The sequence below is a fragment of the Strongylocentrotus purpuratus genome, unplaced genomic scaffold, assembly GCF_000002235.5.
Source record: "Strongylocentrotus purpuratus isolate Spur 01 unplaced genomic scaffold, Spur_5.0 spur5_scaffold_15, whole genome shotgun sequence".
Lineage (NCBI taxonomy): Eukaryota > Metazoa > Echinodermata > Echinoidea > Camarodonta > Strongylocentrotidae > Strongylocentrotus > Strongylocentrotus purpuratus.
Window position 1 is genome coordinate 13,972,401 of NW_022145600.1, and position 18,503 is coordinate 13,990,903.

Sequence of the window (18,503 nt, forward strand, 5' to 3'; positions counted from 1 at the left end):
ATGTAACCTATTTGTGAATTCGATTTATAAAAAAAACTTTTAAAAATTAATAATTATATATTTTAAAATAATTTCAGTTCTTTAAATATTATTTTTAATAATAAAATAGTATTTAATAGCCATAAATAAGTGTTTGAAAATGAATTTATTACAAAACCTAACACTTCCGGGTTCTTGTTGTTTTCAGTATACGTAAATACGGCTAGGTTGCTCTCGCATCTCTAGCTCCGAGTCTTCGTTCATCACAGGTCGGAGCCATCGAAGGTTTGAGTTCGTTGGTCGGAGCAGGCAGGGTGAGTAGGGGGGACACTGTATACGGAGTGGGATGGGGGCGCGGCGGCAACAGCACACGAACAGACGGGGATCGTATATCCATATGCTTACAGCTACGGTAGACCTTGGCATTGAGTGTTCCTAGTGCTCATTACCACTTTTCATGGTACCGGTTTAGACTCTAATCTCAATACTGTCTTTCCATTTTAATAGTTTATTGACTTAATTTGTGGGACCATGAGATGCTAGATGGGGATTGTGATTTGTGTAGTCCAGAATCCAGATTCAACTTTTAACTTCAAGTCATTTTAGAATATGAATGAATCTGAGCTGTCAGTGTCACTTCACATTTGTTGAGCAAACCTGGCCTGGCCTGTGACTGGGAGCGTGCTGAGCTGGGAAGCCCATGCAATAACAGAAATTTTCGGTCTAGAGTTGTACTGCATCATGCATGTATGCTGTCTGGACCTCTCTATCTAAAACAACCTGCTGTTCAAAGGTGTTGTAGTACGGTGAACAACTAAATTATTTGTACCTTTACCAAGCTTTTAAGTATGCAAAAAATGTATTTGTCTTTATTCATTATTATGTTTATTGAGAATGTGACTCATAAACAGATTAAAGCTTTCATCTAAAAGTGTTAAATAAAAGCCCTAATTGGACCAGTCCTCTTTTCATTCGTGAGTAAAGAAATAAAAAAAAAACATCAAATTTCAAGGGGTATGAATAATTTAGTTGTTGAACTTAATTATCAATGACTTTTCTAAAGTAATGTTCTTTTTTTTTTTATAAAATGCAGTTTGATGTTGGGATCGTAACTTCAGGATCACAGGACCAATTTGGACACTTTGAAAGTTGGAACTGCTGTGGAGTTGTGTACATTTTCAGAAGAGGAATTGACATACTGGTAGTGCTGAGTAAGAGCCGTCCCTTAACTGAATGCTAGTTTTTGCAAAGGATGCTCTAGCGACATTGAAAAAACAACCATGGAGGAAGGAGACCTTGGGTTTGGCAGAGGATTGAAACCTGGAGCAATATCTACATCTAATGAAGATGTAGACCTATCGCCTAGGCAACGAGTCCTGCGAAGCTCATCCGAGTCAAGAGAACATGGAGCAGAGTTAGGTGTAAGAAGGAGCCAGCATGGAGGCTCAACCAGGAGACTTAAAAGGAGCAATAGTCTTGGGTCAGCAGTCAAAACAGACCTTAGAAAAGGTGGGAACGAACAGGAGGAGATACCCATGTACGCAGGTGTGCCAATGGGCACGTCGCTCAGACAACAGAAAGTGCTCTACTCTCAGAACATGAAAGACTTTCTAAAGAGAAAGGACCAGTTGAGCTTTGCAGCTGATATTAAAGGTACATTGCTTTTTATTTTTTAGATTGATAAGCACAATTTTTTTTATTTCATCTTGAATTTCCAACTGTGAATGTGAGGATAAATTTATTGTGTTTTTAAATTATTTTATTTCCAGGAACATAAAAGGAGTATAACAATAAAAAAATGTAGATTACAAAGAATACACGAAAACAAAGTATGTTGTACAATATCAAAAGAAAAGAAACCATCAACTAATGCCTTGATTACCCAAATAAATCGAGTTTCTGTACAGTGGTACCTCATGATAAGGAGCTCTGATATAACAAGTTGGTTTTGTCGGTCCCAGCTCTTTATATTCTTTTGGTTTTTTACCCTGATATAACATGGTAATTTCCTTGGTCCCAACTCCCAAGGACCTCGTTATAACGAGTTTCCACTGTATAAGGATCTCCTCATTACCTGATAATGAATGAACAATATCCAACGCTGTGAAACTGAAAATATGTGTAGTCTACATCCATGATTTTAATCCTTAATTAGACGATTATTTGGTCAGAGTGTTATTGTTCCTTTTTATAATATATTGTTCTTTGAACAGTCTACCGGTATGTAGACTGAATTTAAAATAAAGTGTATTAAAAAACTATTGATACCTTTGATAGTATGATTATCTATATTAAGCTATTTTTTTTTTCTTTGTACAACAGTACAAGAAATTGTTTTACCAATGATAAGGTAGAATTAATTTTTGTGTATATTGTAAATTGATAAAAGATTGATAATTGCTAAAAACCTTTCTTTTAACAGTATATGACTGCTAGGAGTACATACAATTATCTTATGCAGCATTTTTCACTACCGGTACTCGAGCTCCCTACTAATAACAGGTTCAATTTCCCTGTTGACATACCGGTAGATGTTAGACAATTTTATATTGGATGAAAAAGAGGCATAGTTTGTGATTTTGCTAGATATACTTTATAGAGGGAGAGAAATACAATATTTGTCATGTTGTTAAAGGTAAAGACCAGTTATGGTCATGCGATTGCATTGTGAAAGAAACGTTGTGGAATCGATCAGAAAAGGTTGTTCATCTAGCATCTAGCATCTGCAAGGTTCTGGAATCATCAAAATGATAAGAAATTTGGCCCATTCTTCGTAAAAGTTACAAGCACTATACACAGAAAGATGTATATGGGACTACCCTATATCTCTCACAGACCATGAGAGAAACAAATTTACCAAATATATGAATTAGTAGGCGGTTTCCCGGCAAATTTTGTATCATCATGTATTAGTCAAAACATATTCTTTCACATGATTGGTAATGAGACCTTCCATTTCATTTTTTGAAATTGGGGCGTTTCCAATACTGGTCTTTACCTTTAACCTACTTGTTCCTGATGTTTTTGTTGACAGGATCAGCTATTCCTGCCTCATTCTTTGCTGTTCAGCAAGCTATTGTTGACCGACTCCAGGGAGCCTCGAATGTAAGTCAGTTTTCTAGGAACATGATTTCTTTTCCCCAAGCTACCATTTACTAAATGAGCAATGAAAATATGTAGGACTCTGGAGTTCTGGGATGGAAAGCTAAAGAAAAGCACCAGGAAAACTTCCAAGAGAATAAATTTGCTTTTAGTGGAAATCTCAAATTTCTATAGAATCACTCTAATACATGTAAGGCCAAATAACAAAAATGAAGTGTTTCCCGTCCTGGCCACCTGCTTTCTTTTTTTGCTGTTTATTATTCAGAAGAAAAAAACCCTGTGATATACATTTTGTTTAAATAGCTTCTAAAGTGATACAAATCATTTTGTTTGTCATGCATCGCATCAGTATACTCACATAGCACAATATATGTGAATAAATAGGCTTGGCCAGCTATAATTAGCATGGCAGCCATCTTGGAAAAAAATTGAAAAAAAAATGAAAAATAGTAAATAGTAATGACCTGCCTCCTCCTTTTTTTTTTAAAGTCTGGACGAGAAACACATTATTTTTGTTATTTGGCCTAAATGCTCTAATGACCAAACACTAAGATTTTACACTTAGTCTTTGATTTGTATGTTCCTGTTGGTGTTATCAATATGCCTTTAGCATAATTCTGTCATCGCTAAACCATTTTGAATTGGTGAAGGTGGGGATATCGGATCAAACTTGCTGACAATTTAAAACCTAAAGTTTATCCATCAAGCATAACAATTTTTTTTTAAAAGAACCAAGGACTTCAATCAATTTGCAGTAATTTGCCAACATGTATGTACGAATCAAGTAAATTGACCCTTAAATATCAGATCAAATAAAAATCTAGTTGCCATCCTTATTGATACAGTACAGTGCACATTATAAATTCAAAAAGTAGGTTTACAATGATTGTAAATCATGAATTTTCACCACTTTTAAAAATGACCATGTAAGATCAAAACTAAACAAAGAACCACTGTTTAAAGAGAAGGTTGAGTTCTGGAAAGAGGTGAAAAATAATTTGTGAGCGTTATCATTCTTATTATGCAAGTGTGGAAGAACATTAGGTAAAAAATGTTCCCTGAAAAGCATGGCTCTTCAAATGCCTAATGTTCTTAATATAGCATGTCACATCATACAAATCGGGGACAGATTTTTTTGCCACATGTTCGTGTAGTCCCATATACATCTTTCTCTGTACTGTGTTTGTAACTTTACCAAGACTTGGCTAAATTTCTTATCATTTTGATGATTCCAGAACCTTGCAATACACACAAATTCTTATATGCTAGTTGATCAACCTTTTCTGGTCAATACCACACCGTTTCTTTCACAAATCAATCGCATGACCAGAATTCAACCTCATCTTTAAATGATCGTTTTGTATCATATATATATATATACTGGTACTTTCATTGTACATGTACATACACTTAGTGAAATAGAACCCTATCTGTAACAAAAATGTATGTACGGTACATGCACAGTATAATGATGTGATGGGTGTCCAGTTATTGTATACACATAACAAATACATGTAGTTCACTCATGGAATACGCATCACACAAGTACATGTATATGCAAATGAAAAACCAAAATAGTAATTGAAAAACAAAACATAAATTTTGTTTAAAAATACTGTCCAAGGGAATTAGGATGCATGATATTTATTTAGGTTTCAAGTGTTTTAAATCAATCAAATGAATCAATATGGGACAAGTTTGGGGCTTTTGTTTAATAGTGGAGGGACATCTGTCATCTGGTGTTGATCAGTATGGTCTCGTAAAGGTTTTTTTTATAGAGTTTGACCTTCTCATTCTCAAAATTATTACACATCATGACACACAAGTCTACTGTACCACATTAAACTATTAAACTCCCCCTCTCTCTCTTCTCTCTATTGCCACCCCCCCTCCTCTATCTCTCTCTCTGTCTCTCTATCTCTATCTCTCTCTCTGTCTCTCTCTCTCTATCTCTGTCTCTCTCTCTCTATCTCTATCTCTATCTCTATCTCTGTCTCTGTCTCTGTCTCTCTTTCTCTCCCTCCCTCCTTCCTTCTCTCAGAGTCTCCCTTTCTTTCTGTCTCTCCCCCAGAGTCCCCTTCCTCTAACTCTCCTTCCCAATCCCTTTCCCCCATTTTTCTTCTTCATTCTACCCCCCCCCCCCCCCCCCCCCACTCATCCTCTCCTTCATATTACACTATTATGTTAGACATTGGGATGTATGTGGTAAGTTGAAATGTTCAATATTTCAAATTAATCAGTCACATTCAGTGTCCATTATACGTTCTATTAAGATTTGATTTCAGTATTAATATTCAATGAAATTTAAATCATGGGTGCCCGATAGCAACAATAGAGAAGTATTGCATCTTCCGTCAAACTCAATAGCTAACTGAATAGTTTATTGCTTGTTGCTCAACTATGACAATAATTACAATATATTTACAACTATTTTAAGTTTTCAAAAGACTTGCTTACAAACTCAACTCTTATTTAGTGCACTTTCTTCCATGGGGGAGCTACTTTGAATCAGTATTTGTTATCATTTCATGAAATGCCTTCTTCGTTTGTTTGAAATTGTAGGAAGTTATCGTACTACAAAGTGAACTAGAAGCTTCCCAATCTCAACTGGATAGCAAGTACAGGGCAATACGCATTCTACAGAGTCAGGTAATACTCAGAGCTAGAGCTACCATAAAACCAGAAATGTTTGTGAATTTCCTCGAGTGGTTCGGATGCACAAAGTTTCAAGCCTTGAAATAATGAATCACAACTGATACAACACCAAGTTTTTGCAATTTCTGAAATTGTCCTGTCATGAAAATTGCTCTCATCTACAATTTTCCAGGTTTTGAGTTATTTTTCAGAACCGATTGTGCTTGAATCTCAAACTATTGTTCTTATGATTACTCCAATTTTTTTAAAATTCTCCAGGGCACTACACTCACTAATTTTTTTTATTTTTTTTTTTGTAGGGGGGGGGGGGGGTTCAAACTTAAATTTTGTCCCAAGCAACTACCCTCTATATATGAACCAAATACAATACAAAATGTTCTGTCTCTGATATGGGCTTTTTTGCTTATATTTTTAAAGTTAATAACACTCAAAGTACATGTCTTTTTAACTCTCTACTATGCTGGGTAAGTATTTTTTGTAGTAATTTGTCTGTGTTTCCCTTCTTTATAATGCTGGCAAATTTCCCTCTTATGACTTGTCAACAGTTTTCACATGTAAGTATTATCTCATCATTTATTTTGTGTGATTCTTTTCATTCAATTTAACATTTAGATAAAATAAAGAAGAAAAAAAAAATCATAGTGTCATTCATTTAGTAATCTTAATCAAATATATTTCATTGTCAAAAAACTAATAGTGTTCAATATCATCTACATATTTCTCATACCTTATAGATTCTGCAGATTCTTAGCATTAATCATTACAATAAATGTAATTGAAACAAGTCAGGATCAGCCTGTTTTAATTCAAGAATCTATGATATTAACTAATACATTTGTAGCTGGAAAAATTATTATCAGAATACTGAGAGGTATTTAAAGATAAGCAGATGTTTGATGTCAAGTGGTTTGTATACATGTACATTACATATTGCACTACATTTCAAATAAGTTAGGCATGCAATACTATTTACACTAGGGTCCCACTGTTTACCTTTTTCTGCTGCATGTTTGTGAATAGTAAACATTCAGTTCTTCAAGTCGTGTGGGGCATCAGGGATCCCTCTTTATTTCTTTCTCTTGTACTAATTAGATCCTGACTTAGTGAATGTAAATTACATGTTTTAATTCCTGGTAATGATAATGTATAGCCTCATTAGCCTGGCTTAAGTGTTTCTTGGTTGTTTGTTAAAAATGATATCTTAAAGAAATGTGTAAATTGCCCACTCCTTTTCTTTTGCGGTTATACATTTGCTACATTTTTTTGGTTTTGCTCATTTCATGTTTTCTTGTTTTTATCACACCTGTTGCATATTTTCTTTCCATTATCCATTTCTGGTATTTAACTTTGAGGGGGGAAAATAAGTCATGTGTTTTGTATCTTGAATTAAATCAGCACAATTGTTGTAAATGTGCATTTCATGTAACCATATCTTATCATTTAACCATACCACATTCTTCAAACAATGTTTTGCGAAACTAAGATTTACACATAAAATTGGTGCTTGCACGAATGTCTCTCTCTTCTCTTAAATTGTTGTGAATATGGCCAGCTGTGCACAAACATTATTAATTAACTAATGACTTGTTCAAAATTTGGTTTGTTATGACTATTGACATAAAAGATAACATCATTTTCAGAATACCCTCCCCAGAATGATATTGGATGAGTGTCTACTTGGGGATGAACAATTGTCCCTTTCTATTGCTCAGCATGCATGTACATGAACCCCTCCAGTTTAAAGGTAATACAAAGTTTTGGTATGGGGTCATGAATTTGGTTCAAATTAACATATTGGAAGCATATGCTATCATACAACATTCAGTGATCGTTGTCGCGTTGAAATCGAGTCTAAAGTTATGCAATTGTAAATAATAAACTCTTTATGTTGCATAGCTCCCTCTCAAGGCCAAGATATTAATTAAGCTATAAAACAATGTTCTTGACTAAAATCGACCGATTAGTTATTCCCGTTTGGAAATTATATATTACAACTACATATTCTGAGATTTTCATGGTCGCAGCTACCATTGTACAGCCGTAGGCGCTATTTGAAATTGATCAAAATTTACCGGGAGCACCGGTAAATTTTTATATTCAATTTTTCTCAAAAGTAGAAGTGTTTTAGGGGCTAAATTTTCTCATGCTTATAATACATCTACAGGGGCATCCAAATATATCAAAATTGTAAAGAATCACTATCCACCCAATTTTCAAAATTTCCCAAAACTTTGTATTACCTTTAAATGTATTCTATGTATGGTTCATTTTTTTTTAAATATAGGAATTACAACTGAATTATTAATACCCCTTACAAATGTGATGTTTTTTGTGTTTTTCTTAACTCAAGCATGAAAGGTGAATCGGTTGAATTAGTGTCTTTGTTAAATACTTTTAGATGTAAGCTTTAATTCGTCACATTCACAAGAAACATAGACCTGGAGAAATCAATTTTTAACATACAGTGTACTTAAAGATGAAGTTGAGTTCTGGTCATGCGATTGCATTGTGAAAGAAACGATGTGGAATCGACCAGAAAAGGTTGATCATCTAGCATATAAGACTTTGTGTGTATTGCAAGGTTCTGGAATCATCACAATGATAAGAAATTTGGCCAAGTCTTGGTAAAGTTACCACTCTGTACACAGAAAGATGTATATGGGATTACACGAACACGTGGCGTACAAATCCTACCCCCGAGTTTTACGATGTTACATGACATATTTAGAATATAAAGGCATTTGAAGAGCCATGCTTTTCAGGGAACATTTCTTATCTGATGTTCTTCCACACTTGCATAATAAGAATCATGATGACGCTCACAAATTATTTTTCACCTCTTCCCAGAACTCAACCTTCTCTTTAAAAATTGACAAAACTTGATAAGGGTATGGATAATTTAGTTTATGACCTTATTTGCCTGATTTGCTTATGACCTAAGAAATTGTAACTCATCATAATGATCATTAGCGAAAAAATATTTGATTTTGCATAGAAAAGTATTTATAGATATAATTTGTATTTTGTAAGAGACCCCCCCCCCCCCTTCCCCCCCCCCTCATCCCCCTTATATACTCATTGAGCCTTTTTTTTTTAATGATTTATTTTCTGTAATCAGTACATATCTGCATTATGTAAATGTATACAAGATTGTACTTCTTCTAAAACCATATTGCTGCGCTTCTATTCTATCTAGTTATAAACAAAAATAAACTACCGGTATTGAATTCATCAACATACAGTGTTGCAACCCAAATAGATATTTATTGAATTGAAAGGCTCCAAATCAACTTAATTTTCCACATATATATTGCACATATATATTGCAGTCCATTTTATATTAAAAAAGTGATGAAAATGGATAAACAAACAAAATTGTTGCTATTAAAGTGAAAATATCATGTAAGTGAATATTATTTGAAGAGAACAGTTTTGCAGCCAGTTGAAATAGGGCAAAATATTTGTTTAAAGATGGGTATACCAAAAGTTATAATATCATTGATTTTGATCTTGTTCTCTGCTTTTAGGTGGCTGCATTGAATGCGGAAAAACAAAGAAATATTAATACAGTACAAGACCAAGCTAAAGTTCTTCAAAAGGTATGTATGTATACATATTTGTTTTACACCAGCTCTTATTGTCTGTCTATCTATCTCCCTCTCCGTCTCCCCCTCCACCCCCCCTTCTCTCTCTCTCTCTCTCTCTCTCCCTCTCCCTCTCCCTCTCTCTCCCTCTCCCTCCCCCTTCCCTCCCTCCCCCTCTCTCTCTCTCTCTCTGTCTCTTTCTCTCATTTTCTCTCCGATCATGTTTTATCAATATCATAAATCATTGACTACATGTTCATTCAGTGTCATATCTCATTGTTTCTTCATCTCAATGTGTCCAGTATGTGTGTCATTTTCTTTACCAGCCACTCTTTTATAGATTGAATTAACACAGTAAAATAATTTTGTTGTCCTGTATAAGTGCACACATGTCTCTTTTACTGTACATGTATGTCTTCCTAAAACTACAGAGATTAATCTTGTATAAGATTTAGAAAGCACATTTAATTAATTACATGCTTTGTTTTGTTCCAGAAGTTAGATATTTTATTAAAATGAAAGTGACTTTGACATTGCCCATTTTTTGGAATACAAATTCTATTTCTGTGATTGACATTAGTTGCTTGTTCCCTCTATTTTTGTAAAGCCTATTTTAAAATTAACTACCCTACGGGCCCTATAAGTCACAAGCTTAACTTTAACCATAGGTCCCTCCATATTTCACTCTTCATTTTTAGTTCATTCTTTTAATGTAATGTATTCCAACAATTGATATGAGGTATGGTACTCACTTTCTGTTTTTATTCTATGTTAATAGAATCCACGTTTATTTGTACCATTTAATTTGTTATTGCAAATGTGAAATATGAAACAATAAACTGAAAATGAAAATGTTCTGATTACACCCCCTTCTCATATCTCTGATCATCTTTTTCCATCCTTGTATCTATGACAATGCCTTATAGGAGGTGAATGCATTACAGTTTGAGCTGGATGCCAAGTCAAGTTCTTTCATGTTCAGTGAGCAAACATGGGCACAGAGATTCGACAGGTGAGACGATGATCATCGTACATTCATTTAGTCATATGTGTTTACCAAAATTGTGCTTAAAGGCATCGTTTAACAATGTTAAATCTGAGATGCACGACCCTAAGTGTTATCAGTGTCTTTGATATGGTGTATTATTAAAGCCCTAAAAAAATTGCGCTTCAAAATGATCATGAAGTGCCTCAAAAAAGTAAAATCTTTGAGTGACCGGTTTTACCATATTCGTTTTCCTCAATAGACTGTAGTGTTATGAAAACCGTTGGGAAAACACAAAGTTTGATTTCGATTTCCAATCATAAATATCTTAATAATCAGACAAGCAATCGGCTTGTAAAAGTCATAGGGTTCCTGACTGACCTAACGGTTTATAATTATCATTCCAGCATGAGCTAAATCCAGGATTTTGTTTCAGAATCTGACTCAGCCTCAAAGGAGGTTTGTCTCGGAGACAAACCTCCTTTGTGAATTCGGGCTAATGATTCAGTGGTTTGGGTTTGATGGAAAGGAGCGAAATTGAGTTGGTCTTGTCTAGTTAGAAACAAAATGTGATGATATTGAGTACCAACTTGCATTATTGTGCTCAGGAAAAATGGTTAGATAACATTATTCTGGGAAGATGTATCAAATCTTAACAGTTTCATCAGAGATTAGCTAAACGATCTTGTAGATATGTTTTTACAAAGAAATTGATTTAATATGTGATATCTTGTCAGGTTAAGCATAGAGAATACTGCCCTCATGGCGACGCTTCAGGCCAGGTCAGATGAGGTCAGACGCTTACATGCCGACAAAACAGGTGAGTTGTGAAAAGCTTGATTGGTATTATTAGGGGAGCATTTCTGTCAACGTAAGATACAAGTACCCGTAAATCTCCGTGTATAAGGCGCACCTGTGTATAAGGCGCACCCCTATTTTGGGGGGGGGGGGGAAAAAAAAAAAAAAAAAAAAAAAAAAAAAAAAAAAAAAAAAAAAAAAAAATCGTTTTTTGTTTTGTTGTTGTTGTTGTTGTTTTGTTGCCGAAAACCCACGCGGGGAAGGACCCTCATTTTACATCGAAGTGCAGTAGAAGTTGTGAACTTGTCACAAATAATAGTAACAACAGTCAAAGGCTTCATGATACCAAGTGTCCCACACCAGCCTCTTCACATCACCTAGCAGAAGCTCTGTGTTCTATGCCAAACATCAATAGTCATGCATGATATGAATAGCATTCTCTATCTTTCTAATAATGGAGTACCTAGGATAGAACCTTGTGGTACACCATTTGTTATAGAAAACATAGAAAACATATGCGACATTGCCAGGCATAGCGCCATAAATCGAAACTTAAAAAAAAAAAAAAAAAAAAAAAAAAAAAAAAAAAAAAAAAAAAAAAAAAAAAAAAAAGTGCGCCTTATACACGGAGATTTACGGTATGTTGCTCTATAATTTCATTCAAAAAGTACACTGGTACGATAGTAAATGAGTGACATTTACAGATTCTCATTCCATCATCTCATATAATTACATATTCATTTCATATATTTTGTTTGTATATTTTTTTGATCAACTTTTTGAGTTGGACAAATATTTCTGCTGGTCCAGCTGGAGTCATTCCCCCTCTTTAAGAAACTTTATATGTAATTCAGCCTAGTGCATTTTGTAACAATGTGATACCTCGATAGACATAGAATCCCGCTTGCAGTTTATTTTGCTTCAAAATTTAAGTAAATATTTTTAAGTTAAGATGATATTCTCTTACAGCTCTGAAGAGGGAGAGGGATGAACTGCTTGCTATGATGGATGCTAATGAGAGGCTTCAATATGATAGACATTGGTCCTCTAAGAATGATGCCTGCATGAACAACTCAGTATCTGAGGTAGGTTGATAGAATGATTGAAGAAGGAAGATGAAAGGAAGAGTAGATGATGGAGGGAAGAGTAGATGATGGAGGAAATATGAGGTAGGAAGGGGATGAACTGCTCGCTAAGATGGATGCTAATGAGAGGCTTCAATATGATAGACATTGGTCCTCTAAGAATGATGCTTGCATGAACAACTCTGTATCTGAGGTAGGTTGATAGAATGATTGAAGAAGGAAGATGAAAGGAAGAGTAGATGATGGAGGGAAGAGTAGATGATGGAGGAAATATGAGGTAGGAAGGGGATGAACTGCTCGCTAAGATGGATGCTAATGAGAGGCTTCAATATGATAGACATTGGTCCTCTAAGAATGATGCTTGCATGAACAACTCTGTATCTGAGGTAGGTTGAGGGAATGATTGAAGAAGGAAGATGAAAGGAAGAGTAGATGATGGAGGGAATAAGAGGTAGGAATGGGAAGAACAGTTGCTTGAGGATGATAATGAGAGACTGCAGTGCAGTGCGTATAAAAAAGTGTTCCAAACTTTTGTAGCTTCTAATAAAAAAAAATATATAACTTATGTGACCTTGAATCATATATCTTGTTAAATGGTATCTAATACCTTGTCTAATGATGCCATATATATAATTGTGCTGCCACGAATGACTGAGAGGCAGGCTTTTCAAAAAGTATTGTCAAAATCAACTTGTACCAAGTTTGGGCTGAAGCAATGAATGTGGGTCAAAACCATTATGTGTCGGTTATCTCATTCCATAAACAATAGCTCACTTATTAATGTTGACTATTAGGCAATTGAAGATTAAAGGAGTTAATATCAACTTTAGCTCAAAGAAATCCTCATTAGAAACAAAATTTATGATATTCTCTTCGTTATGATGATTACAATCTTGAATTCAGTCGCATCCCTTGTTTAAGGTAACCCTTTTAATTGAGTGAAACAAAATGGTTACTGTCAAATTCTTTGATAATTATCATCATACATGTTTGTTCTTGTATGTTGGTTTAGTAACCTTTGAGTTTTCATTCGCTATTTGATATCAACACCTTATGCTCCTTACGCGTGTAAAATGGCACAGCTGACAAGTGAGCAGAGAGAACTTAGATATCTAGAGACAAGAAGTTAGTAGGCTGTTCAAAATAATCAAAGGTTATCCTAGGGATTGAAACAAGGTTCTGTGAAAGCCTAGATACCAAAGTTGGGTACATTTTTTTTATATGCACTGTAACATGATTTTGTTTGACCATGTCAACCTTGTCTTTCATATTCCTTTATAGCAAATGGCCGTTCTTGGGTCATGCTTATGTCGGGGTAACAAACCAGAGCCTTGCCGATGTGCAAAGACAGCTGCCTTACTCAAGAAAGATAACAGTGTTCTTAAGGATGAGGTAAGAAATAATTAAAGCAAATGTATTCAAAGACAATGTGAAGGACACTTTACTCCTGTTCATATTTTACAAAAAATGAAGGACTTTTTCATTTCTTGAATGTTCTCGCTTTGAATGTTATTATATTTGTATCCATTCAGTGCCTTAAAGCCGCTTTATTTCATTTTATTACGTTATTATTGCATATTATACAAATTATTGAGCTGAATTTTTACAGATATCTTCTATAAATTTTGTCCAAACTTTGTAATTAAAAATGTACAAATTGTAAAGCCCGAACCCAGTTCTGTATATCTCTCTCTATCTCTCCCTGGCTCTATTTTTCCATACCCCTTTATCTGCCATCCTTTTCCTTTTTTTTTTTTTTCTTTCTCATCGTGCTATCTCACTCTACATTCACCTCTCGTGCTGTTTCAATTTTGTAGAGGTATTCTGGTCTAGGGGATAAGTCACCCGACTGCAGATCACAAAGTATGGGGTTCGAGTCCTAGCTGCCACGGTACTAATGTCCTTTGGCAAGAAGTTAATTTTCATTTGCCACTCTCCAACCAGGGGTTAAATGGGTACCCGGTAGAATGCGAATGTTAAAGTGGTTGGATGAACAAGTGTGCTCTTGTAAATGGCGACTTGCTGGAATGCTCCCCAGGGAGTGGAGAATGTGCATATATTGTGTGCGGGTAAGCCTGAATCCGATGACCGGGGTAATAATATGTCTGTAAAGCCCTTAGAGACATCGTTAATGTATTGTGCACTATATTAATATAAAAGTGGAATATTATTATTTGAAAATGCAGAATTTCAAGTTAAATGAGCACCTCCAGGAAGCATACCTTGTTGCCGATGCCTTCCGGAAAGCCTTTGAAGAACAGCTCAACCGCAATTCCACGATGAGCAGAGATCTAGCCGGCACCCCTCAGCATCCTACCGTGAAGGATGGTGAGAAGAACGGGCTGAGACGAAGACCGCTCCAGCTACCATGGATGAAGAAAGCACAGCCAAAGAACGGTATCTACAATATTCTATATGGGTGTATCAACAATAAAGAACAATCTCTTATTACCAGAGATGTTAAGTTTAAAACCCCACTGCACTATACTTGCGGCCTCTATATAGCAAAAATGCCTAATCAATGCCTGTTGGTCCCCCATGATCCCCTTTTTCTAATGTTAATTAAGAGCTGATTTGATGAGATGACCACCTGTCAGTGACCTTGCAGGGAGGTCTAATCCCCCTGGAAAAACTAGTGCAGACTGGATTTAATGCAATAGTCTTTTTGGTCAGAAATCTCCATCTGGCATACTTTGCAAATTTTTTTTCTTCAGTGCAGTTAAACTTGTAATGCAACTGTACACAGAGTCTATCAGGTCCATACCCCCCCCCCCCTCCCCGTCCCCTGTAACAACAACAAATTAAAAATACAACCAAATTACTCCCATATTATTCTTTATCACTATTGAATCAGTTGTAAAAATGACTTGCTTGTTTTGATTTAGGTCTACATTTTGTATATAAACCGTTCATAAACGTAGGCCATCACTTAAAAGTATTACACTGTTGGTAAAAGTTGATGTAGCAAAACAAAAGCAAACTATTTTCCCAAATGGTGTTGATTTATTTAAGTCTGTTCATTACTTCATGTATATTGACATAATTGTTCAAACTAATCCAATCTAGGACATTGCCAAAGAGAGGATGTCGGTCAGCTGCTAGCAGAGACGATGGACATACAGGCTCTGCTGGTCAGGGAATTGGACGAGGTCCACCACGAAGGGTCAAGAAGTGTTGGGGTTCAAGTCTCTCAGCCAATGCCCGATCTGATTAGGAACATGGCAGAACTGGTAGGAATCTGTGATTTTGTTTAGTTCTCAAGCAAATGGGTGTATGGATTCAATCTTCTAACTTATTAATACAAATTTATTCATTTTATTCATCAGATGGGGATCTATTTTTCAATCTCTCTCTCTCTCTCTCTCTCTCTCTCTCTCTCTCTCCTTCCCTCCCTCTCCCTTTTGTATAATATCTCTGACGTTCTCTCTATCCATATATGCTCCAGGCTTTATGTCATCAAGGATATAGATTAAGTCTTTACATTTCATTTTGGGTTTTAGGTCGCAATGATATGAATTTTGCATCGATTCAAAACACTTTTGATTCTTTGGGTGACTACTTTAAGAATTCAGTAAGTGTCGGAAATCAACAGTGAAGCAATTATGGCTGGCACCTGTGTTATAGAACTTGTTTCCAAGACAATTGTTCTATCTATTTAGCCTTATCAGTCAATTGATATGACAGATTATGTGCTTATTGCTTATATTTGCTGGAAATGATAAATGTTTTTACACATTTACTTTTTATGTCTTTATATTGGTGGTGTACACAAAACAAAAAATAAAATTACAAAATCCATGATATGGTATGTATGTATTTAAACTTTGTTCAACTTCCTCCGTATTTGTAAGCTATAATTTGTACAGGGCCTCTCAGGATAACAGCTTTAATACTGATAGAGTTGCCCTGTTTAAGTGGGACTGCACTACTTGTAGCTACTTGCGCCCTCTATATAGCAAACAATACCTAAGCGGTACCTGTTGGTCCCCCATGATCCCCTTTTTGTTATGTTAATTGAGAGCTGAGTTGATGAGATAATCACCTGTCAGTGACCACACTGGTTGGTCTAATCCCTCCTAGTGCAGACAGGCTTTAATACTGATATAGTTACCCTGCTTAAATAAAACAAATAGATAAAAAGTTTTGAAAAATAAACCTCACCAACGACTTTGCTTGTACTTTTCTTCTTCTTGATTCAGCTGAATGACAAGAGTGAAGCCTTAGCTCACCAGCGGTTGGTCACCAAGATGTTAGCCAGACGTACTCAAGATCTAGAGGCCACCATGAAGAAATATGGTGACCCTTGAGTGAGAACAGTCTTCCAGGATGCTCCAGAAAACTTCAACAGTTGGGAAAATAGATCGGATTCACTTGCCCCAAAGTTTTTCCTAGAAGGATTATTTATTTGAAGTAACTCAATTGTAAGAAATATGGCAACCTTGATGCTTCCAGGATGCTCCAGAAAACTTCAATATTTGGGGGAAATAGATCAGATTCACCTTCCCCAAAGTGTTTCCTAAGAAGGATTATTTTCATTTGATTATATCATTTGTGAGTTTGGTGAATTATATGAACACTGGAGATTTTCTAACACCAGGTTTTAATACTCCAACATATTTTTGTGTGCATGGTTGTCTTTCTCAATTTTCAAACAGACTAAATACAGGTATTTAAATGTTAATTAATACTTTGCTTGCCTAATAAGGAATTGGTGTTTATACTTTTATTTCCTGTTCTTATAACTTTGATTCATTTATTCTAAGGAGACACAGAGGCTGTACACAACTATAAAGAGAACCGTTTGCTTTTGGATTGTGCTATTATTGTTTGATATTTTTGTTAGGATGGATGCTAAGAAAGCAACTTTGTTCTTATTTGTTGGCAGTCATGGGACCTTCAGTTTTTATTCCTATCTGAGGGACTAGGATATGGAGGATTGATACCTTGAAATAGAGTACTACATTCCTGACTGGGTTTTGAACCTGGGATCTGCTGTTCCACAGATCATTGTGCCAAACTAAACCACTGGGCCTTCTGGGCCATTGTAAATAATATAAAGTATATTTTCAAAGTGATTTGGCAAAATTGCATGATAACAACAAAAAAACATATCCTGTCGATCAAATTGTGCATGATGCCATCGTAATTCACTATAGAAGACAGATTTTGAATTTTAAAGTAAAGAAAAGAAATAGATAGGGGTCTGAAATTGCTGAAGAACGCAATATTTAATTTTAATTTAATACGCTGACTGTTTATTTAATTTCACCATATTTATTACATTCATATTGCAACAGTGATAAATAAGCATTTATAACATCAAGTTAAGTTCTCAACTCATAAGATGAATTTATTTCATCGTATATTGGCATTATGTGCTTGTAACAATATTTTCACCTGTACTGACGTGTGTACTTATTTCATTGGGCTCTAATGCTGATTTTTCTTAAGATGTAATTAATTCTACTTGTCAGGCTATGTTTTATATTTATATTAATACTTATTCTTTGTGACAGGATATTTCTAAATATTATGAAATATGCTGTCAAGCCTTTCTGTAAAATTCTATTCATGGACAGTTGCTTTCACTTTTTTGTTAGCTTTAATTGCATTTTTCAATGTTAATGGTCAACAAGGACATGAAGACACAAATATCACAAAGTAATACTGACCTTCTTTTCATAACAACAAGGTCATGATTATTTCGCAGTGAAAAATGATGAAAATAATGAAAGTTATAAATGTTTAACAAAACCACAAAGATATTTATGGTTTTTTGTAAGCGTCACTGTGCGACACCCTCTAACATTTAAATGTTTGGAATGGTATATGGAGCCGATTCATTACCTTGTGACAATTTACATTCACCTACAATTTAATTCAATTATAATAATATAGTTGGGAGAATTCAAAAATCGATGAGATCGGTTTTTTCCCAATTTTTATCATTAGTAATGGTTTTCGCTCAAACTTTCAGATTATCTTTAAATGTACATCAAGCATTGAAGTCACTACCTTAGCACCATTTTCTCTCATCTGAACAATGTTAACAAGTACCTTTAAGGGAAAAAAGTATTTGTCATGCCTTGCAGATTTTCTAAAGAGGCTAGCTGAGTTACTTAGTGTATTACGAGAGGAGAGCTATCAAAACTAAAGTCATACATTTTCATATGTTACAACTTTACACCTTTTTCTGAATTAACTTTGAACAAATTAGAAATCGTAATCCAAGTATCTACCTTTTTTTCTTTCATTTCTTTTTTTAGTGGTCAAGATTTCGCTAATTATTTCCTCTTGTTTGGCTTCCAATCAAAG

General features: G+C 35.0%; 1 protein-coding gene across 3 annotated transcripts; it reads left to right on the plus strand.

Annotated features, from left to right (window-relative positions):
- The first annotated feature begins 178 nt into the window (after window positions 1-178).
- LOC115924045 (coiled-coil domain-containing protein 125-like) lies at window positions 179-17,992 on the plus strand. 3 transcript variants are annotated; one of them, XM_030985641.1, is made up of 13 exons: window positions 179-293; window positions 1,073-1,632; window positions 3,014-3,084; window positions 5,644-5,730; window positions 6,282-6,290; window positions 9,264-9,335; window positions 10,247-10,332; window positions 11,043-11,125; window positions 12,073-12,188; window positions 13,470-13,580; window positions 14,375-14,585; window positions 15,255-15,418; window positions 16,388-17,992. In XM_030985641.1, the coding sequence occupies exons 2-13, from the start codon at window positions 1,260-1,262 to the stop codon at window positions 16,493-16,495; spliced, it is 1,491 nt and encodes a 496-aa protein (XP_030841501.1). In that variant the 5' UTR covers window positions 179-293; window positions 1,073-1,259; the 3' UTR covers window positions 16,496-17,992. The 3 variants fall into 3 exon arrangements, with proteins under 3 accessions (XP_030841501.1, XP_030841503.1, XP_030841502.1); XM_030985642.1 differs by lacking the exon at window positions 179-293 and adding an exon at window positions 382-439; XM_030985643.1 differs by lacking the exon at window positions 6,282-6,290.
- The last annotated feature ends 511 nt before the right edge of the window (window positions 17,993-18,503 follow it).